General features: G+C 34.3%; 1 protein-coding gene across 4 annotated transcripts in view; it reads right to left on the bottom strand.

Moving 5' to 3' along the window:
• Nucleotides 1-4,506: 4,506 nt before the first annotated feature.
• Nucleotides 4,507-24,395, bottom strand: part of LOC138704406 (facilitated trehalose transporter Tret1-like) — a 31,205-nt gene continuing 11,316 nt past the window's right edge. For 2 of the 4 annotated variants that reach the window (XM_069832265.1, XM_069832282.1), the window contains 5 exons: nucleotides 22,674-22,809; nucleotides 13,923-14,122; nucleotides 11,762-12,474; nucleotides 8,062-8,218; nucleotides 4,507-5,128 (listed from right to left, as the gene is read on the bottom strand). In XM_069832265.1, the coding sequence (XP_069688366.1) occupies nucleotides 4,790-5,128; nucleotides 8,062-8,218; nucleotides 11,762-12,474; nucleotides 13,923-14,122; nucleotides 22,674-22,809 (1,545 nt within the window). In that variant the 3' untranslated portion in view covers nucleotides 4,507-4,789. Of the gene's footprint in view, nucleotides 5,129-8,061; nucleotides 8,219-11,761; nucleotides 12,475-13,922; nucleotides 14,123-22,673; nucleotides 22,810-23,914; nucleotides 24,018-24,395 lie in introns of all 4 variants that reach the window. The other 2 variants (XM_069832256.1, XM_069832273.1) reach the window with 2 other exon arrangements.

Raw genomic sequence — 24,395 nt, 5'->3', positions numbered from 1 at the left:
ACAAGAGTTAGTTCTCAGCACGCCTTCGTGAAACGTAAATGCCACGTCACTTTCCTATGTACGACCTGAAAAACATTCTAACACTTTTCAGCTGTGTGTATGAAAAAACTTCCAAAGTACCGGTATTTCAAATAATGCAGTAGCTATGTAGGCCTACCTAAGGTCCCTGAGACAAATAACGCCACGTATATCTTTAACGCCATCCTATTAATTCTTGTTAACGACACCAGATTTTGGTAGTGCACTACTGTAGCCTGCATTCGCTTGCCATGTAGTGATGAAATGAATTACTGTACTAGCTGTCCGCTGACATTTACGAGTGACATGATCATGGGAGGGCAACTCGTGCTCTCAAAGTGTCAACACAACCTCAGTGCAGGTAGAACGGACTCTGTACTAGCTGTACTGTCTGTGAGCGGTTCTTTCAAGACACAAGTTCGATCGCGTCTGGAGTAAGTGGCGGCTCGTTTTAAGTGAAAAACAATATAATTCCCACATCATTTCTCTTTAGTTACGAGTAAAAAGAGAATTTTTTTTATTAAGAAGAGAGGTAAAGCTTGTATTCTATTACACTTTCTTACGCATGACATTTTATGTTACAAATAAACAGTGAAGGTTTTAGTATTGTCTGTATCTGCTTTAGAACAGCTAAAGGTAAAAATGAGATATCAACAAGGTGAGACTGAAATCAAATATCATTAGCACGTTGTGTGTGCGAGTTACAGAATTGCACGACATATAATCGACTAGCTAAGAACATTTATGGGTAAATTTGAAATGTGGTAGTATCATGTAGAACATAGACAACTTTACTTTCTCTGACTATAAACTATCTTGAAGAGTGATAAGAAAATCTTCTTATCAAATATAAGACCCTACTGCAAGACCTGCTAAGTTTGGAGAAACAGTGACAATTGGCAAGGAATCGAATTTTTTCTGAAATCTTTTTGGCTTACGCCGATAGAAAATCCTGAAAATTTATAGCTTGAATTAATAAATCTACAGAATAGCACGCCACTCAGATTCCAGCAAAATCAGGAATCGAACTGTTCGTAATGTTGCCTAAGTCAGAATTACCAAATATACTCTTTGCTTCCATACATACTTTATGTGCTTGAGGCAGAGTTTAATACAAGGAAGAAGTGTTAAAGCTCTCAAAGTAAAGAAAGAGCTCAGAAGTAAGCTTATTTCATCTGTTGTGACTTGTAAAAAATGCTTCCTTGAATTTGTTATAGTTTGATAATATAGACTATTACCTTTCTGAGAACAGAGGAATACTCTTTAATGTGTAAAGACTTGTAAATTCTATCGTTCTACGTTTCAAATAAGACATATAATAAGAAATATTAACAAATAGTGTAATAATAAATAAGTGTTGCAGCTATGTTTGTTGTATCTTGAAAAGGTTGTATTCAGTTTGTGTTTCCAGTACTAAACTAATTTACAAAGCTAGAAAATAATATAATTTTGATATGTGTTCAGGTATAGTCTGTCTAAAATTGCTATAATTACTGTACCATGCGTCATTCTGAAATTCAAATCATGGAATAGATATCACGATCACCTGCATGAGCCGCCTGAGCGCACCGTGGCTTTTGCAGCGAAACTACAAACAACTTGTAACTGCTCGGCTGGCTCCGTCTGCCTTTATCTCTTTTAAGGTTTTTTAGCACTTTGGGAGCACGAGTTACCCATCCATGGACATGATATTCCGCCATTTTGCTGTTGTTTGTTGATAGTGAAAGGCTGTTCTTATATCAAGATAAGAGACATTTATTTTGCGTGTTGAGCAAATAATAACTATACTAAACTATATATTTTCGAAATCCTTAAACATTCTTCTATGTAGAGAAAGTATTTGCTCTCTATAATATTTGAAAATGTTATAGAAACAGGTGTGTAATGTTATCAAGTACTCAGTAGCGCTTTAACGCCGCGTGGCGTTAAAGGTTTACAGATAAAATTTCATATTATGTTAGTACGGTACTCATTTGTTTAACGATAGTCCTCAGTTTTTAATAGTATTTTCATTGCGTTTAGGGGAGAGTCGGGTAGTATCGGACATCGGGTAATATCGGACAGTGAGTTTCTTTCATCTACCACACGATGATAGTACCTGATTGACATGGTTACGTTTCTGTGACGTCGCATAGAGAAACGTAACCATGTCATTCAGGTACTACAATGTGGTGGTAGATGAAAGAAACGCACTGTCCGATACTACCCGATGTCCGATACTACCAGACTCTCCCCTATATTCATACGAGTATTGTATGAGATTTGTACACGGTAAGTGTGGAAACATGAGGAAAAACACTAAGCTTTCGACTTACAAATGTCCAGAATGTGCACAGTGATGATGTTGGTTCAACTGTTTATCAAACTCTTTTTTTTTTTTATTTTACTTGTGGAAAAAATTCATATTTAACTAAGGTTAATGCTTTTGTGTTTATAACTTTCTACTATCTCTCGTTGTCTCTCTTTTTGAAAGTAAGGAGTTACCGGAAAACATATTTTCCTAATCCATCTGATGTTTCAGCTTCAGATCAAGAATATGTCATTAGTGATTTTGTACCTTTTGTTAACAGAAACTCAAATGTAGTTGCTTAGTTCAATTTGTGTTGCTTAGGAAAAATAATTCATTAACAATTATAAGTGTATAGGTTACTAGAAAATAGGTGGCGTTAATTGGACAAGCTGTTCTTAATAACACCAGTATACAAAGTTTTTCTATTTGAGTTGTAATTCTTCTCCAGTATATAATATCATCATTTTCATTGTGTTATTTTCTAAAGATAACATTAAAGTCTCTTTGTCATAATTTTTGTCTTTGTGCATAATTTATATCCAGAGAAAGAGTGGCTAAAGTATTAAGGTGGCGTTATTTGGTACGTGTACCTTATGCTTTCTATTATGTAGGCCTACTTTCTCCTTATACTGTAGTTTCCCTAGCCCAGTTACAAAACAGACGACTTATAATTCACAAAAGGAGATCGGAGTTTGAAGCAGAGCAATCTGAAAGATTTTCTTACAGTATTTCGATGTATTTTTATTTTCCTATTTCTTATCGCACAGTTGATCCCTTATTGTTTTGCAATTATTTCACCGTCACTAAATTGCCTCCTTATTTGAAAATGTGGGTTAAATAAATAATTGTCCATTAATATCAATAATTCGCTGTTCTTGAGAGGTTGTCACCCCAAATTCGCCTTCGAACTTTATTCAGCTTTATGTAACTTACAGGACTACTGCTGCAAGATCAATACAAAGCCGAAAATCTATCAGAATCAATACAAACAACGGACAGAACCCCTCTCTCTAGACGGAATTTTAACTCAATACAGTGGTAATTTTAGTATTATAAGAACGCTCCAAATAAAATATAAGATGCGACGAGCAAGAAACGCTTCCTTATGTCTTGGGTTTCTGCCATCATGGAGAATTGCTCCGAATCAACAGACATAATACGGTTCGTGCTCTCATCGCATCTTCAATCCGTCGGAATGCTTCCTATGAGGTTTATGAGGAGGTTGGTTGCGTCTCTTCTGATGGCTCTACTAGACGTGCTGATATCACCATAATTGATCGGCAGAAGGATAAGGGTGTCATTCTTGATCCCACAATCCGTCTCGAGTTGCATGAGCAACAGCCACAAGAGATGTGTCGTGAAAAACAAGTCATATATGAGCCTTATTGTCAGCATCTTGGAGCACAATACCACATGACACATTGGACAGTTTTTGGGCTCATGTTCGGTGCCCGTGGCACGATCCCACGAGAAACTTTAAATCAACTTAAACAATTTAAAATTTCTGATGCAACGATTGATGCCATAGGAACTCATGTGTTAAAATCATCCTTAGCTATAATTGGTAATCATTTGTACCCAACAAACTTTTATTGTAAATGATTTCCTGTTTTCGTATCATTTATCTTAATGTTTTCTTTTTCCTTTCAAATTGTCACACAGTTGGTTTTAATGATTATTCTTTATGAATTGATTAGTAGGCCGATCTATTTAAGGCAGCTTTTTTTTTTGTAAAAAATTATATATTGTAGCAAATGGGAGGCAGGTAAGAAAGACATCCATGCGTGTGGAACTCACCTAAATTTTAATGGTAAAAGCTGTATCTGAACAGTGTATTGTCCATCGCACATTTCACTTGCACTCGTAGGAATTTTAACTTTGAACTCTGACATGGAAAGCCAATGCTATAACCATCGCCCACTTCTAACAAGAAAAATGATTTGAAACTGATAATTTTATAGAGGATAAAATGATGTACAGGAAATAATACTAAGATTAACATTCATTTTCACTCTTTGTCTAAAGTCTTGGTTTTTCTGTAGCGACGCATGCGACGTGCGAGGTCTGCCTCACCCAAATCCAGACTACACGAGAGATGGTGAGTGGTTTCTATAACTGTGAGATGCGAGATCTGCGCACCTCGCAGTTATAGAAACCACTCACTATCTCTCGTGTAGTACGGATTTGTGCGAGGCGGGCCTCGCACGTCACATGCGTCGATTAAAAAAAAAAGGCTTAAGAGATTCAGCTACCCACGTTAGAGGCCGAAGTTACAATTCCATTGAATCTAAAAGATATTTGTTGACCACAAATAGGTTTTGGAAAAGTATTCTTGGAGGAGTTTTCTCGTTTCATCTCCTATAACAGCTGTTCAAAATCTTTCATTGTCTCTACTCACTAAAGCATTAGGACAAGCACAAAACGAAATCTCCAGAGAAAGGTGTAGGCTATATTTAGAAAACGTTCTCTTTATTGTTTAATTCATATAAAATTCAGTCTCCTACTCGGTCTCGTAAAGTCGTCTGAAATTTCCTGCAGAGTTCTTCTGAATGTTTCTGGCAAATAAATATAAATGAAAAGCACAGCAAAGGCAGTGACCCCGCCGTAGAAATAGAACACTCCCTCCGTGGAATTTATAGAGTTCCCGTTTGCTGACCCACCAAGAAGCACAACAATAGTCGGGAACAGTTTAATGGAGGCAAACCCGAAGAAATTCCCCAGGCACGTTGTGATGCCACACGCAAGTCCTGCCACTTTTGTGGGATATACCTCACCCAGCATCGCCCACGGAATGAGGAAGAAACCTACGGCCGCTGATATCTGAAACAAACAAAATATATATTCTATTGTATTGTAATATTATATTATATTGCGTTGCATTATATTTATATTATTAGACTATTTATTTTATGTTTACGTTACGTTAAATTGTTATTTAATATTAATAAGTGTATGCATATAACCTTTTCTAGATAGAAAATACAATTACATTTTTATATAAAGTAGAGGCAAAAGTTTTACCAGCAGAAAATGAACATAAAGGTTTAGGTATATATTGTTTAGCAGTAATTTTACATTTCATAGTCGTAGTAATAATATTATAAATTTGCCCTATAAAAGTTTAGGTTTTGTTATGAGAAATTCTTGCAAATTTAAAGTCAAAACTGTAATAATTTTGTACAATTCCATTGTTCCATCTAAATTAGAGTATGATGCGGTTATCTGGAATCCAGTTACTAACATTAATATATTCTGTTACTAGAAAGCATTCAAAATATATTTCTGAAATTGTTATATTATAGACTTTATAATAAAAATCCTACTTATGAGAGTTATGCTACAATGTTTCAACATTTCCACTTTACTAGTTTGCAAATTTGACAGAATTGTTAATCTTTAAACTTTTTTTATAAAATTATTTGACAATAAGTTGGACTGTGTGGGTTTATTTTATTATATAACATTATATGTACCCAAGCTTAATACAAAATTTCGAAATTTATTTTTCATACCAAGGATAAATACTGAATCGCACAAACAATTCCTCACTTTACCAAATGTTACAATTATACAATAAATTGCTTCCTTACCCGAAAGTTGATATTTTCAATATTTATTTTTCTAAATACAGAATAATTTGCTATTATATTTTACAGAATATTGTTGTTAGTCAATTTCAAGCTGACTTCCACACCTTATTTTCAATTTTCTTTTCTTTCTATCTTTCAGTTTTTAATAGGAATATGTTTCCTTTTCCTTGTATATGGTTTATAAATTATATCAAATTTTAACATTAAAATTGGGCTTTGCTTGTCATGTTCAATAATAAATAAATAAATAAATGAATAAATAAATGAGTAGGCCTACATAAGTAAATAAATAAATGAGTAAATAAGTAAATAAATAAATGAGTAAATAAGTAAATAAATAAATAAATGAGTAAATAAGTAAATAAATGAGTAAATAAGTAAATAAATGAGTAAATAAGTAAATAAATAAATGAGTAAATAAGTAAATAAATAAGTAAATACATAAATAAATGAGTAAATAAGTAAATAAATAAATAAATGAGTAAGTAAGTAAATAAATAAATAAATGAGTAAATAAGTAAATAAATAAATAAATGAGTAAATAAGTAAATAAATAAATAAATGAGTAAATAAGTAAATAAATGAATGAGTAAATAAGTAAATAAATAAATAAATGCGTAAATGAGTAAATAAGTAAATAAATAAATAAATGAGTAAATAAGTAAATAAATAAATGAGTAAATAAGTAAATAAACAAATGAGTAAATAAGTAAATAAATAAATGAATGAGTTTATAAGTAAATAAATAAATGAGTAAATAAGTAAATAAATAAATAAATGAGTAAACAAGTAAATAAATAAATAAATGAGTAAACAAGTAAATAAATAAATAAATGAGTAAATAAATAAATAAATGAGTAAATAAGTAAATAAATAAATAAATGAGTAAATAAGTAAATAAATAAATGAGTAAATAAGTAAATAAACAAAGAAACAGTAGAACGAACGTAAGTTATCTGAATTAATTGAAACCGAAGTTTGTTGGAATTTTTAATTTGTTCGGATTATCGAATATATGATATATATATATATATATATATATATATATATATATAACACTACAGTTTAGAGAGAAATTTTATTTATCTAAATGAGATAAGTTTTGTCTATATGAAAGTCTATTCAAAATCTCGATCTTTGTTTCAATAGTTAAGACTTCATGCTTCCTTTTTGAGGGTATAATGCCATAACTACAATGCCTACAATGAAGTTTGTAAAAATACTAAACAATTACTTACACATCAGTGAATGCTGTTTAAAATCGAGCTCGCCTTTATTAGTCGCTTCCGTAGCAATATCGACGGTGACCTAGTCAATAACCTGATGGTGATGGTACTCTTTATTTATTTTTACTGTAATTTCTTTCTTGAAACTCTTAAATACACTCGTATACCAAACTTTAATATATTCAAGTCTCTTTAAAAACAAAAGATAATACTTCATTATAATTGCCAGGATGCTGTTAATAGTACATTATGCAACGAGCCTATAATGGCAGTAATTACGACGCGAGTATGTTTGTTTATGAAACGAGCGCAAGCGAGTTTCATAATTTTCATACGAGCGTCTTAATTATCATTATAGGCAAGTTTCATACGACTTTTTATGCTCGACCATATTTCTAACTTGAAATTATTCATAACTATTCATGTTATGGCTATGTAAGTGAGGAGCGGAACTGACCTGAATTGTGAGTTGTGCGCAGACGCGAAAGTATTGATTTTTTCCGAGGCACGAATGTCATTGACCTTGATATAATCTAGAGAATAACATGAAGATTAGTCTTGATATAACCTGAAAATTGATTTAGAATTGAAAAACGAGATGACAAATTGAATTTATTTGAATATTATTTACAATTAACTCTAATTATTATAGTAACAGAACATAACCTTCTGCGACAGTATTGGATTTCCAGCCTCCGAGACTTTTCGCTAATTGTCTTTCGATTGCATATCCGAGAATAATCAATACTTACGGTTTTATAGTGGTAGAATGGTGATTTCTCATTGGCTGAACAACTGAATTATAATGAATAGGTATATACTACCAGGTATATAATTACTATATTTCGGCATGGTCGACCATAAAAATATTTTGAATTACGCGCCCCTTGCAGATACATTGCCCTTGTTGTACTACCGATTGTAATGGAATACTCACAACGTAGGCGAATATCAGTAGCAAGGGCACCCACGACATAAGTCCAGTTTCTTCAGCGTCCTCAGTATTGGTGAACATTTGGTGATGAAGTCCAAGTCCCACCATGCAGGCTGCCATTCCCATTCCTGACGCAATGGATAGAGGTCGCCTACCAAACCTGAGCAGAGTACAATAAATGTGCAATATATCTCGTTTTCATATCAGTCATAAGCAGACTGCGGCCTAGGGTTACCGATTCGCGAGACTGAAGTTTGGAACGCACGGAGTATGCATGACGTCATGACTAGGCCCCGGATTTTTATGCATTATGAAAGTGCAAAATATGTACATAAAAATGTAGTAAATGTAGTAAAAATGTAGGGAAATATGTAATTAAATATGTAATATTAATAAAATATGTAATTTAAAATCACTATTGTTTATTAATACATTAAATTCACAAAAATGTCGTCACAATTTAACTGGTCAGTTGAAGTGGGAGGATATAGCCTGGAAAGTGACTTGCCATTTCCACCTCATTGTATAGTTTGCAAATACAACTTGTCTCTGTCAAGTTATGCTTTTTTTTTTCTTGTGCCTTAAGATTTCCTAGAAAAATATTTTTCTGTGACACACATAATGGTACAGCATTTTGATTTGTCTGACACCGACCCAAATATCTCGCTAATAGCCTACTTTACGCTAGTGAACAGTGATACCATTCTCGTAATTGCACATTTGTGCGCAATTCTTATATTATTATTATTATTATTATTATTATTATTATTATTATTATTATTATTATTATTATTATTATTATTATTAATAGTCTACTTTCAATTTGTGACATAGTTAAATGACCGGCGCACCTGATCATCTAAGATTCTGAGAAAGCATTAATGCAAATGTATAGAGTTGAGGCACTCCGAACTATTATGTTTTACAGACAAAAAGTAGTAATCCCTACTTTTATGTTTGTTTTTTTATTTATAAAAGAACTATTGTCTTAAGCAAGCTTTAGAAATTTAAGTAGGCTATTTTCTACAGGATGTTTAAAAAATACGGAGCATAATTTGAGGTATTTATTTCCCACATGTAGACAATCAAAATAGTTCATTACAACATGTGTCCGGAAATGCTTTATTTCCGAGTTATGGCCTTCACAACATTGAAATTCACCGGAACGTTTTTCTTTCCGCAGGTCGTTGCCGTCAAAGGAGACATTAAGAGGGCATTCTGACTGATCAATCGTCAACACATTCACTTCTTGCATGATGGCGCTCCTGCACACTTCAGTCGTACGGCTCGCCGGTACTTGGATCGAAGGTTTCCTGATCGATGGATAGGTAGAGGTGGCCCAATTGCTTGGCCTCCACGCTCACCTGATCTGAACCCTCTCGATTTCTACTTGTGGGGCCATTTAAAATCATTGGTTTATTCATCTCGGGTGCCTGATTTGGAATCCCTTCGGAATCGAATTGTGGCATGTTCTGAGGACATACTCAATACTCCTGGAGTTTGGGATCGTGTTCGCAGGTCAATGAGACATCGATGTGAGGTCTGTATTCAAGCAGGAAGTGGACATTTTGAACATCTTCTGTAATGGCAACGACCTGCGGAAAGAAAAACGTTCCGGTGAATTTCAATGTTGTGAAGGTCATAACTCGGAAATGGAGCATTTCCGGACACATGTTGTAATGAATTATTTTGATTGTCTAAATGTGGGAAATACATACCTGAAATTATGCCCCGTATTTTTGAAACACTCTGTATAGTTGTAAACAAAACATTACGACGTCAGTTTCCGAGCCCTCCCTCTTTACCAGCATCGTGTACTATAGTGAGAACAAAAAGCTGCCCTCTAATCGGAGTAATGGGACAGGGACGTTAAGACATACTATGTCTATGAAAAAAATCAATAATTTACTCTGAAAAATAAAAAGAATTTAATAAAAAATTTAAAACTGAATAATTGCCTAGGTGTAAAAATGTTACATTCTTTACATGATATGTAAAATATGTAATATTACTAAGAATATGTAAAAATAACCATACCAGAACCACAAATCGCCGATATTTGTCATTTTCAGTAGTCTAGAAGTAAAGGAATGCAATATGTAATTACATAAGAATCCGGTCTCTAGTCATGACCCATGGGGTGGGATGGCATTATGAGTGTACAGTCGGTTTCGTAAGAAATTATATTACCACCTTTCTAGTTTCTAGTTTCGTAAGAAATTATATTACCACCTTTCTAGTTCTGCTTGGCGTGGGTCCTTGCGATCACCATACGTACTTAAGATCTGTGATTAAACAAGTATATTTTATTTCTTTACATTTATTTATTCGATTATTTATACATGCATATTGCGTTACTGTTAATTTAGTTGTTTCATAATCCACACTGCTGAGGATCATGTCGAAAATTAAGAGCACCAAGCGTTCCCTTCAGAACGAACTTACAGAGAAGTTCGGAAAAGAATATTTTTTTTATTAAAGGAAAAAAACACTGAATTTTGAAAATTGTTAAAAATGCTTAAGGAAAGATAGAACTCTATTTTTTCAAAAGCAGTGTAATAGCAAAATCTACATGGAAAATATTTAATTATACAGTCAAAACTGGCCTTTAACATCAAAATCAGACATAAAACTTGAAAAGAATTTAATCGAGATTTGTGTATAATGTTGCTACATGCCAACATTCTATTTTTTTTTATTTTAGTAGGTTATTTCATGACGATTTATCAACATCTGAGGTTATTTAGCATCTGAATGAGATGAAGGTGGTAATGCCGGTGAAATGAGTCCGGGGTCCAGCACCGAAAGTTACCCAGCATTTGCTCATATTGGGTTGAGTGAAAACCCCGGAAAAACCTCAACCAGGTAACTTGCCCCAACCGAGAATCGAACTCGGACCACCTGGTTTCGCGGCCAGACACGCTAGCCGTTACTCTACAGATGTGGGCCCTACATTCTATTTCAACAATATTTCAAAGGGTTTCTTGAAAAAGGTTTTATTTTGATACCTTGCGAATGTACCTTGCAATTCGGTGCATTGAATTGTGAAGAAATGTATTTTGTGTAAGTACTGTATTTTTTTTTTCTTTTCTGCTCACACGCAAATGATTATTTTATATTGTTAAAACTTGTACAGTATGATGCAAATTGAAATATGTAATGTTAGGTAATTATTTTTCGCACTAGAAATGAGTTGTACATATAATATATTTTTTTCAAGCGTGAACATTTATTTTGTGTCCTACTGTGATTGAATGTTTACATGTTGAGACAAGGAGTAACTGCACTTCAATCTCCCATTCCTCTCTATCTACACAACACAGTGGTCAGAGCGTTTGCAACTTAATGCGTTTCGGTACCCTGGGCCGCAGCCTGGTCATAAATATAAATAATATTTAACAAGTTTCGTTAGCATTCAACCTGGAGATCCGGAGGTTTGATTCTTATTCCAATGGCTACCTTATTATGGAAGTAGCAAGATATCACCTCAAGAAAGCAGAAAAAGATAGTGATTCCAGATTTTCAGCCTTGAATCATGGAGTGAGTCACTAAAAGAGTAAATACAGGAATTAGGACACGGTGCTTGAATAATCTAGGGAATTTTGAGGTAACCCTTTTCAGTCTTTTCATTATTAACAACAAATTTCAAAATAAAAATAAATTGAATACAGGTCAAATGAGGTAATAGTAAAGTGAAGCTCACCTGTTTTGTACAAATCCGGCGCCGATTTCAAAAATGAGTTTAACTATTCCTAGTAGCAGAGTCGCTAGGTACGGTTCAAGAGAAACGCCTTCGCTCATCATGATGTTCACAGCATAAGATATGAGGACAGGGACACCAGAGAACTGCATGAAGAAGAAGTACAAGTTGAGGATCACTAGTGGTTTCCATACGTCACTCCGTAACAGAGTAGAGTAAGGGCTGCTGACACTTTCTGAGACTTTATCTTGAGTCTGCGTAGCTATCGGCACCTGTCTGATACCGTAACACGGTTCAGAAGACTGGTACAGCGGCATATCTACACCCGGCTCATCAACAGACTCATTGTCAACACGTTCTCTCATCGTACTACTTTTCTCAATAATTCTCTCAAACTCATCGACGAGGTCTTTGGGAATTTCGTCATCCTTGTCAACTTCACGAATCCATTTGAAGGATTCTTCTGCCTCTTCAACTCGTCCTCTCGCTAGCAACCAAATTGGTGATTCTCTGACGTAAAAGTAGATTGAAACTGTTGTGATGATTGGTACGAATGTGCTGATTGCGGCTATGTAACGCCATTCGGTGATGATCAGTCCCAAAGCATATACCAGAATAATGCCGACAGAGATGGCGAGGGACGGCCACGTGACCAACATACAACGCATGGAGCTTGTGGACATTTCGGCGATGTAGATGTTTCCTGGAATGCTGATCTGAAATTAAATTATATTAATCATAATTAATATTCCATTCTCATTACCTTTAAAATGTAACAAACCTCCTACATCTATATTAAGTATAAATTACGTAACTCTAATTCTTGTCTTATACAGTGTAAATGTCCAATTATTAAAGAGTACTCTGAAGTTAAGTATATAAGCATAATTTTTGACAATCATTTAAAATGGAACTACCACATTAATTACCTTTGTAATAAATTACGTAAAATAATATATATTTTTTTGTTTTATTGGGGAATTACTTGTCAATAAGTTTATTACGCACAATATACTTAACTTTATTTCAATCGGTAATGGAATTATAGGATGGGGTAGCTTATTTAAAACCAATAATTTTAATCCACTTTATTTATTATAGAAGAAAATCTTTAAAATATGTCTTCATAAACCTATTGATTTTTCTTCTCAGAAATTGTTTTTAGACTCTAATGTTCTTAAAATAAGAAAATTTATTATATTGTATTAATAAAATTCATACATAAAAATCTAAATAATTTTGAATTGTATTCGCATAGTTATGAAACAAAAGGTATGAATTCTTTAAGATTGTTTGAACCAAAATGCAACACTGCTACAGTATTTAATCATAGTAGTAACTTAGGCCTAAGAATATATATAACAAATTTATATTTAAATATCCTAATCTTGTCAATTCTAATGGTTCTAGTGTTAAAATTAAAAAGTTTTGTATGGATTTTATAAAAATTGAAAAATTGTAAATTTAAATTTATATATTCTTATTGCATAGTAGACATAAGACAAATCATATTATATACTTCTTAATTTCAATTCAGGGATCCGCCCTTGAGCACGAGTTCTACTCTTTCAGGGACGAGCTAAAGTTTTTTCTGTTTATTTATATTTTATGTTACAATTATTACCAAAATAAATAAATAAATAAATAAATAAATAAATAAATAAATAAATAAATAAATACATAAATAAATAAATACATAAACAAATAAATCAATCAATGAATAAATAAATAAATAAATAAATGTTTAGAAGTAAGGACCTGTTTTAGAGTGACCTTGTATTGAAGGACACGTGACGTGCCGTGGACACTTATACTCATTTCTTTGTAGTTGGACTAAGAAAATGGTCTTTAGTCATAACATAAGTAGTGTGACAACTTCCTATTAGAATGTCTTCATAGCAATCAATTTTGACTCCCTCTATCCCTAGCCATATATCTGTATCTCCACCTCTATTTCTATCACTATCCGTATCCTATCCTTATCTCTCTGTTTCTCTCTTTTTGTCTCTCTCCCTCTCTCTCTCTCTCTCTCTCTCTCTCCTTACCTATCTTTATCTCTGTAGCATGTAGGCCTAGGTACCTCTTGTATCAATCCTTCTAGTTTTTAAGTTTTCACTTCTCGTTATTATGACCCTGGATCTACACTAAAATAGAGGTAACTCACCATTCCGCCTCCTAACCCATTCAGTAGTCTTGCAAAGTAAAGAAGTGCGATGGGGACGGGTTTCGGGGCCACCCACATAAGCAGCCAACCGATGACGAAAGGAAAGTTGACCACGAGAAGCGTCCTTCTGCGCCCCATTCTATCGAGTAGGGGTCCACAAGTGAGACAGCCCAACAACGTCGAGATGAAGCCGATGCTTGCTGCAAATACATGAAACAAAGTGTCAAAATTATATCATGCAGACTTAGCACAATAAGAACATCATGTTTATTATCTCTCCAGCGCGCGTCAACTTATATGAGCACATAGGGTCGCACCTCGTGTTATTTTTTTACAACAATAATAATAATAATAATAATAATAATAATAATAATAATAATAGTTTTATTTTCCCTGGCAGAGTTAAGGGCATCAGGCCTTCTCTTCCACTCAACCAGGATCAAATCATATACAGAAAAATACATTCCGGTATACAAATATTAACATAAAAATAATAATAAACATAATAAAGTAAAAAAGAGAGATTGAATACATATACACAATCAGTATTAACTTTAAAATAATAATAGTAATAAAATATATATAATAATAAAGAGACTGAATACATAATCACAAACAGGAAAATACATTCTAGTATACATGTATTAACTTAAAAAAAAAAGAATTAATACATATGAATATAATCTCACAAGGAATAGTACAATTAGTATGATCAGCACAGCATTATTATTATTATTATTATTATTATTATTATTATTATTATTATTATTATTATTATTATTATTATTTATGAGATTTATTTACAGTATTTTAACTATACGCTCAAGTATTTTATAATAATAATAATAATAATAATAATAATGATTTATTTTAGCTGGCAGAGTTAAGGCCGTAAGGCCTTCTCTTCCACACAACCAGCAAAAAGTGTATATACATATGCATGAACTTACAAAGAATTCAACAAATTGATTTAGATGAGAGTTACATGTATACAAGAGTTATTTACGAATTAAACAACAAAATACTATGAACTATTAATTAAACACTGAAATAAACTGGGTAGCAGAATTAAACTAAAATACATAGAATGTTAATATATTTCAAATTATATTAGATAATAGAAAGAGATTATTATGAGACAATTTTGAAAATGCAGCACAATCAGGATGATGTCTAAAGAAAAAAAGCAACAGTGTAGTCAGTAATATTTTAAATCAGTATGATTGGAGTGAAATGCTAATAAGGTTATCTTTTAAGCTGTTCTTAAAGGTGTTTGTTGTCTTGCAGCCCCTAATACTTTGTGACAAGGAATTCCATTGACGCGAGGTGGATATTGTAAAAGATGAGGAATAACAAGATGTTCTATGAAGAGGTATATTTAGCGTGCTACAGATAAGTGATCTGATTTTAGGTGTAAGTTAAATAAATCTCATAAGTATAATGATAACAGGGCAAATTATTGGGTGGGCTAGGATCCCACGAGCCCATATAAGTCGGCGCCACTAGCGTGGAGAAAAAAAAATGCAATTACAGCAGGTATGCTCATTCTCTGACTCCCGATTACGTTCTGTAATCACAACCTTCGAATGTAGAGCGTACTTTTCCTCGTTCGAAGCTCGATGGATGACTGCTGAAGTCAGTTCAAGTACTTAGTAACGCACGAAGAGTGCGGGACAATGACACAGTCAAAACCTTCTGTAAGCAAACGATCATTCAGTACAGTGTGGGAGGAAGTCTATTTTTGTTGTGAAAACGTAAAGTGTTTACTATGTTATAAGGTACTGTCAGGAATACTGCTGAGCAACATAAAACTACATTATAGGCTCTGCCATCCAGAACATGTCGAAATGACAGGGAAGCTGTTTTCTGTAATATGTATTCATATGTATGTATGTATTTATTTACACTGCAAGTGGGCATGCACCCGGTGGCAGTGGTATACACAATATAAACAATACACCAGAAAGAAATGATAAGCAATATTTACAATACACAATACAATTATACAATACACAATAGGCCTACAATTTTATACACAATGCAATAAGAATACACAATACAATTTAACACTATAATAATAAAACATAAATAAAATACCTAATTTTACATTACAACCTACATTATTATGTACAGGCACTACATAAGTTTCAATAGTCTTTCACTTTAATTCTCATCTCACTCACTGTAGTGGCACTATGACGCATTTCACTGACACTTTAGCACACATTTCACTGACACTATAGAACACATTTCATTGACGCTATAAATTATCACTGATCGGAACTATTCACTGCACTGTAAAACCATAACTTCACTGACTCACCTCGCTTCACTGATACAACAGTTCAAATAAGTCAAATAATTACACCCTTATGCATACTGTACTTATAAACAGAACTACATTTAAACTAAACATTTCTAGTCTAAGACAGACTTACACGCTATTTTTAAATAATTTACAATTCAAACCAAGGAAGTGACTCGTCAGGCTAAATAAATACATGTCACCTTAAAAAATTAAATGTTAAATGTCGCCTTAATTTTAATTTTCACTTTATACACAACTTTTTAAATTATTCTTGAATCTTCTTAAGGAAGGACAGCCCTCAAAGACCGCTGCAGGTAGGTCATTCCAATCATTTATAGTTCTATTTAAAAATGAGAATTTACCTACATCCGTTTTCTGTTTCCTACATTTGATTTTAAAATTATGATCGTTCCTACCATAGTACGTTAGCTTTTCTAACCGAGCCGATGTCTACCCATGCTTTCTGACCTAGATGTGCTCTATACAATGATGTTATTCTAGTTTTCCTACATCTGTTTTCCAAAGTTTCCCATTTAAGTTCTTTTATCGTATCGTTTCCATCTTCTCTTTTACCTTTTAACAAATTTAGCTGCCCTATACTGGATTCTTTCTAAGGAATTTATCTGATATATTCTATAGGGATCCCAACATGTAGTTCCGTATTTCATTAACGGTCGCACTAACGTTAGACATGCTATTTCTCTCGATTTGGGGCTAGCCTTTCTCAAGATTCTCATAATAAAGTGAAGTGCCCTCCATGCTTTACCCGTAACATTATCAACATGCTCTCCCCAAGAAAGTTTGGAGTTTAAATATACTCCTAGGTATTTACAACATTGTTCTTGCGGAATTACAACACCACTGAATTCGTAATTAAGACTAGTTTCCTCTCGGGTTTTACATTATTATTATTATTATTATTATTATTATTATTATTATTATTATTATTATTATTATTATTATTATTATTAGTACAATTATTGTTATTGTGGTGATTTTATTCCAACAGAAATACATGTTATGATAAAATAATTTTTCAGGGGTGCAACGTGCACTACAGTTTCAAGAATTGAAAGCACTTCTTGATACACCAAATATTGAAGAGAGTCGAACAATTCAGAGTCTACGTTTAGGAGCAGGTTATGTAGTATGTTGGGAATTAGCTAAGGCACTAAAAACCCTTCACAGATGGTGAACTTGTAAAGAAATCTATGGTGCCTGAATTTTTTATTGGGTTATTTTACGACGCTGTATCAACATCTAGGTTATTTAGCGTCTGAATGATATGAAGGTGATAATGCCGGTGAAATGAGTCCGGGGTCCAGCACCGAAAGTTACCCAGCATTTGCTCCTATTGGGTTGAGGGAAAACCCCGGAAAAAACCTCAACCAGGTAACTGGTGCCTGAACAAAATATAGTTAATTACATCTCGATACTGGAACAGCTGAAATGTGAATTCACAGAACATCGATTTAATGAGTTTAGACGTATGGAAAGTGATATTAATCTTTTTGTTAGTCCTTTCATAGTAAATTGAGTACAATCCGTGAATGCAGTTCCAGGACGAGTTAATTGATTTACAAAGTCACGTAGAATTCAGAACTAAATGCGGAGAATATGACTTGACAAGCATAGATATATTCAAAAATGAACAAAACGCAATATCCCAAGATGAGCTTCTTCGCTGTCACTCGAAATATGTGTGCAAACAATTATTTTCGAGAATGAAGGTTGCTAAATCAAAATATCCAAACATCGATCCCGATTAACATATGAGAATCTTTTGTGCACTGCAGTAAATTCGTTGGAAATAGATTTCCAATTACTTGCAGAAAAGAATAGGCCTACACATGTTGAATGTGGAATACGAAAATAACATTATCTATGATATAATAATATCATAATTGTATAAAATATAATAAATAATGTAATAACTGAATATTTCCTTTTTCAGATTCAGTTTATTATCCGTATTTGTAAGACAGTGAGAGCGATGCCACAGGCGGTGCTGCAATGTAGTTGCGGAGCCCAGTCCGTACACTGTGTGTGTTATGCAGTGCAGCATCATCCGTGTAATCGGCGCTTTTACAATTTTGAGCATACCTGAATTACAGTATCTTCTCTCCTCTAACTGGTGGGAATGATCATTGTGGAGAGAGAGAGAGAGAGGGAGAGAGAGAGAGTTGTTTATCCTGCAATTCTTTACAGTTCTTGAATCTTAGTCTGACGCTATCCATATGCGAATGTGTAAGAGCACGTGACTAGATTAATAAACCAGATGCATTATTGTTCTTTAATGCTTATAGATAGGTCTTCTACGTAAAAAGGCATGTAAGCAGAAATAAGAGTGTGGCAAACTCTTAAGTATCCCTTTTACGTAGGTGGTATCGATTGATGTATAATAAAGTGCTAGAAAACTTGTCGGTATGCCAAAAAGAATCAGAGATTAAGTTTGGTGTACCAAGGTTAGAGAAAATAATTTCAAGTAAAAATTGTTCCGGAGCTGGGTATCGATCCCGGGACCCTTCGCTTAGCGCACGAACGCTCTCCCGACCGACCTACCCCAGGAACTATACACGACACCGTCACAATTTTTCGTTTATATCCACATAACTCAAATGGGCTGACAAGACGCCAGAACCCAACTTTGAGTGCACACAAATTTTGTGTGACTTAAATGTGGCTTCCTTTTAACGTACCTCCAGTAACGAAATATATGATGCAAATCTGGCTTTCAAGTAGTAGCTCCCGATCGATGCTTTACAGGGAGCTACTACCTGAAAGCCAGATTTGCATAAGGGTAGAGAAAGATTGGGGAACACGTAGTAAAATTAAAATGAATTGGGCTACCCCAACTATTTTTGGTTTGGTCACTGAGGTTTTGTACAGACCCAGAAACAAAATTTGGGCCACTTAATTTTGCCAAATTCCAAATACAATGCATTGCGCAAGTGTAATAAACAAAGGCGCCTAAATGTATGCTACTTTTGGAAAGTCTTGCGAAGTTTGTTGCCTACATAGAGGAGAACTGCTACCAAGACTCGTATCTGTACTTGACCTTTCCCAAATCCATACCGGTAGTTAATTCTTTAAAATATTTTTGAGCTGAAAACAAGAGTTATAGACACTGAGAAGGTGGTATGATAGCAAAGCAATGCTGGAATTAATTCATTTATGGTTTTCTGCCTGAAGGCAGATCTTTTACTGCAAACCTAGAATTATCCAGTCTTCCTTATTTTCTACCTTCCTCTTAGTCTCGGCATACGCTCTGTATATCTTAATGATGTGTAACATCTGTTGTCTTCTTCTGCCCGAAATTTTCTCCCATCCACAATACTGGATAAGGAATCGAAATCCTCAAGGAAACCTATTTTGTCTTCCACAAGTCACAAGTCGGTCGAGGACAAAATACTTATCCCTTAGTAACAATTGAATAAGAGTCATATGAGTTTAGCACACCGTTCAGTTGACCCACTGAATGTCGGGATCAAATCCCGGAAAATAGAAATACATTGTTCTAATATAAAAAATACTATAATTGAGGAATATTTGTGGGAAACGATATATATATATATATATATACATTTCTGTTTTTTAATTAAAACTTGATACAGTGAAACCTCTCTATAACGGACACCATAGGGACTGCAAAAAGTGTCCGTTATGGAGAGGTGTCCGCGTAAGAGAGGTTTTTAAGAAAAAAGGTTTCATAATGTAAAACTATTATAGTAAGGAAATTATCAATTTACTCTTATATAAAACTATTGAATTGAATGCTGAAATCAAAATTGTAATACATGCTCTATTAAGTTTATAGTAATTATTATACACTAATATTGTACTCACATGAAAAACAGGAATTCCAGCTTCTATATACATTTAACACATAAACACATCGGCACATACACTGATAACATTTAAAACACAATACAGTATTTCACATTCACTTCTTTAAAAAAAAAACTTGCAATGTTTGTTTGTTTGGTACATTTTGGTTTCACAGTAATGCTCTCATTATGTATGATTAAGTCTTGTACCATTCTCAGTCCGTTTTCATCTTCCTTTGCACTGTAGAACTACTTTAACCGCTTAACACAATCCAGCGCTTCACTATATGACATTATTGGTGGAACATCACTGTTGTTGACAATTTCTACATCACCACCATCATCATCGTCGTCATCACTGTCATGGTTGTCATCGTCACCATTTTCATTTTCCTGAATGGACTGAAGGATCATTTTTGCATCTTCACTAGAACATTCGGTTAGAATATCCAGATCGATACAAACATAATCATTCACACCGATGGTGTATCCTGCACTATTTGTGAGGTTCTGTGTGGTGTTCATTTCGTCAGAAATATCTGACTCCACATTCATTTCACCATTACCAGCAGGGAAACCAGCTTTCCGAAAGCAACTCTGAATTGTTGTTGTTGAAACTTGTTTCCATGCATTTGTTATCCAACAAATTGCTTGGAAAACATTCAGTTCTTTCGTAAGACTTTGCAGTGACGTTCCATCTTCATCAAGTCTTGAAACAATATGCTTCAATACTAACTGTCTGTATTTCACTTTAAAGTTTTGGATCACTCCTTGGTCTAATGGTTGAGAAAGGGATGTGACATTGGGTAGGAAAAACATGACCTTGACATTGTTCAATTTGATGTCTGGATGTGAAGTGACGTTATCCAGAAACAGCAACACTTTTCTATTTTGACGCATCATTTTCCCGTCCAGTTGTTCCAGCCATTCCGTCATTATCTCTCTCGTCATCCATGCTTTTCTGTTCGCTTTCCAATCTACGCCGAACTTCGTTACATCCATGTTCTTAAAACAACGTGGTTTTAACGACTTGCCTATGACGAGGGGTTTCTCACGTTCTCCGCTCATACTTGCGCATAAGAGTACGGTTAGTCGTTCCTTAGCCACTTTACCTCCAGCACAGGATTGCCCTTTGAAACACAAAGTTTTATCGGGTAAAGCACGAAAGAACAACCCTGTCTCATCAGCATTAAAAATGTTCTCAGGAGAATAACCACTGATAAGTGAAGGCAACTTTTCCTCCCAGTTTGTAATAGTCTCCACATCAACACTAGAAGATTCTCCACAAATAGACCTGAATTTAATGTCATGACGCTTTCTAAATTTTTCAAGCCAGCCATTCGAAGCTTTGAATTCGGAATAACCCAATTCAGCTGCGAATTCTAACGCTTTAGCTTGAATCATTGGTCCCGATACAGGAACATTTTGGCTTCTGATTCTGCTGAACCACTCTATGACAGCCTTGCTAATAAGGGCACCACTCCCACTTTGAAACTGTCGGATGCGCTGCTCATTGCCATTAAGGTGCCAATCCCTGAGAAGCTCGTCTTGTTTCTTCACAATTTGTGCTGCCTGTGTTTTCCCTATCTTGAACACTTCCGATTGTTTTCTTACTCCGCACTTTTCACGCCTATGATAGTCGATCATGTCTACCTTTTCTTTTAAAGTCAAAGATTTACGCGGAGCCATCACAAACACGTGCTTGCCAGTTCGTTTGTTGTTGCAGACTATAAATACCGAGGCAAGGGATTTTTCAACCACTAGTGTGACCTTGGCACACTTTGTTTATTCCTATTAAGATCGGTTTTCACTATAACGTCTTTGGTTTTCACCAACCTTACAAGAAAAAGAGAGTCAAATATTTTTGTCTCTCTTTACTAGAAAAATACGATCCCTCTGTCAAGTTACTGTATTCCTCACACATAATAGCAGTCGGTCCCGTTAGGTTTGCGGACTATGAGAGGGGTGAGAGTCAAGCCTCCCGAGAAGCCTGAGTGAAAGTACTGTGGCACAGGCTGCTTCAAAAATACGTTTACGCATAATACGTTATGTTCCCATGTACATTTATTCCAATATTTTTTAAGCAGTGTCCGTTAAGAGAGGTTTTGATCGTCATTTTTGGTACATATTTTGTGTCCGTGTCCGTAATAGAGAGTGTCCGTCTTAAAGAGGTTAATTAATGTGGAGTTTTGATATATTGACCTACGGACCGATAAAATCGTCCCTTAAGAAGAGGTGTCCGCTATAAGGAGGTGTCCGTTTATGGAGGTTTCACTGTATGTATTGTTGCTAGTACTGTAGTGAAAGATAAAAGTGCAAAGCATTCACATTTTATTTCAAACATTTGTCCAAAAATTGCGCTTGATCTATATCCATAACTGTTTTTTTCATTTCCTGACAAATTTATCAAGTAGGTTTTAACACCATTTTCCACAAAAACATCTTCAATTACCAGGTTTTATTGGACCACTTTCATCTCCTCCTATTATCGCAAAAGTCCTCATTAACCAACAAAGGAACAATAGGCCAAGCTTAATAAATCAACTTATATGGAAAATAATGTTCGAGTTTGGATGGAATTCTGTGACATTTTATTGCAAAGAAAAACGTACTCACCGAACCACGAACCTTCGTCCACTGTGAGTCTATCGGGTCCGTTGACATCCTGCATGTGAGGCAGCGAGACTGCGGAGAAACCGAGGTTCATGCCCGCAGACAGCAGCGTGGCTGAGGACACAATGCTCACCACCACCTTCAAAATAGACATTTTTAAGTATGTGTGTGTGTGTGTGTGTGTGTGTGTGTGTATAACTTTCTCAGCGACAATGATGTCAACTACAGATTTTGTAAGGTTCAAATCTGAGACTCTTAGCAATGGACCTTTGTAAATGGACAAAACACACAAACTGTATTATATTTTTATTGCATAAAATTGCAATAGAATCGATATACCAACGACCAAAAGAAAATGAATGTGTGGGACAATAGTACATTATGCAACGATCCTATAATGATAGTAATTAAGACGCGAGGATGTTTATGAAACGAGCGCAAGCGAGTTTCATAATTTTCATACGAGCTTCTTAATTACCATTATAGGAAAGTTTCATACGACTTTTTATGCTCGACCATATTTCTAACTTGAAATTATTCATAAGTATTCATTTTATTCGTATCTAACTGAAGAGTGGAAGTGACCTTGTGCATCGCTCGTAAATTGTGAGATGTGCGCAGACGCGAAAGTATTGATTTATTTTTTCCGAGGAACAGTAATGTCATTGACCTTGTTATAATCTACAGAATAACATGAAATAATTTTGATGTAACCTGGAAATTGATTTAGAATTGAAAAACAAGATGACAAATTGAATTTATTTGAATATTATTTACAATTAACGCTAATTATTATAGTAACAGAATATAACCTTCTGCGACAGTGTTGGATTTCCAGCCTCCGTGACGTTTCCTTCTTCTTTCGATTGCATATCCGAGAATAATCGAAAACCTGAACTTTAATGAATAGGTGTACTTTAATGACATGCATTAAAGGACTGCTACCAAGTGTATAATTACTACATTTCGGCATGGTCGAGCATAAAAGTAATAAGATTAGATATTTGGGCAGCAATGATGATATTAAATTACTAAGCACTGAACTTATTTCATGTCTTAATGTGCAAAATTGAATATTATGCAGGTGGAATGTCACTATTATTATTATTATTATTATTATTATTATTATTATTATTATTATTATTATTATTATTATTATTATACATCTTGATTACACAACTTTTAACACTGTATTACTTCGGAATATGTATTATATGACTTTCTTGTGTTAAATTTTATCATACCTGGTTTACACGTACCGACCTATTATGGGTCATCCTCAGAACTGGTCGTTGTTGGTCTTGGCGCCTCCACATATGTAGAACACATCACAAATGCTAACCACACCTACAGAGACATCAACACAGACATGAAAATACTACACATCCAACCAGAAAGCCAGAAACTAAACACACTAGAACAATATGAAATGTACAGACACACAAAAACACACCCCAATGAAATTCTCAACACACAACTTAATTTCAGAACAGACACACTCTTTGACTTCACATTACACCACACGAACACACCCTCACAGGAAACAAAACAAGAGGCAGCAAGACCAACAATGACCAGTTCTGAGGATGACTAATAATAGGTCGAAACATGTAAACTAGGTACGATAGAATTTAACACAAGAAAGTCATATAATACATACTCCGAAATTATTATTATTGTTATTGTTATTATTATTATTATTATTATTATTATTATTAATAATAT

Source organism: Periplaneta americana, chromosome 1 (genome assembly GCF_040183065.1).
Source record: "Periplaneta americana isolate PAMFEO1 chromosome 1, P.americana_PAMFEO1_priV1, whole genome shotgun sequence".
NCBI lineage: Eukaryota > Metazoa > Arthropoda > Insecta > Blattodea > Blattidae > Periplaneta > Periplaneta americana.
This window is presented reverse-complemented; position numbering and strand designations above follow the sequence as displayed.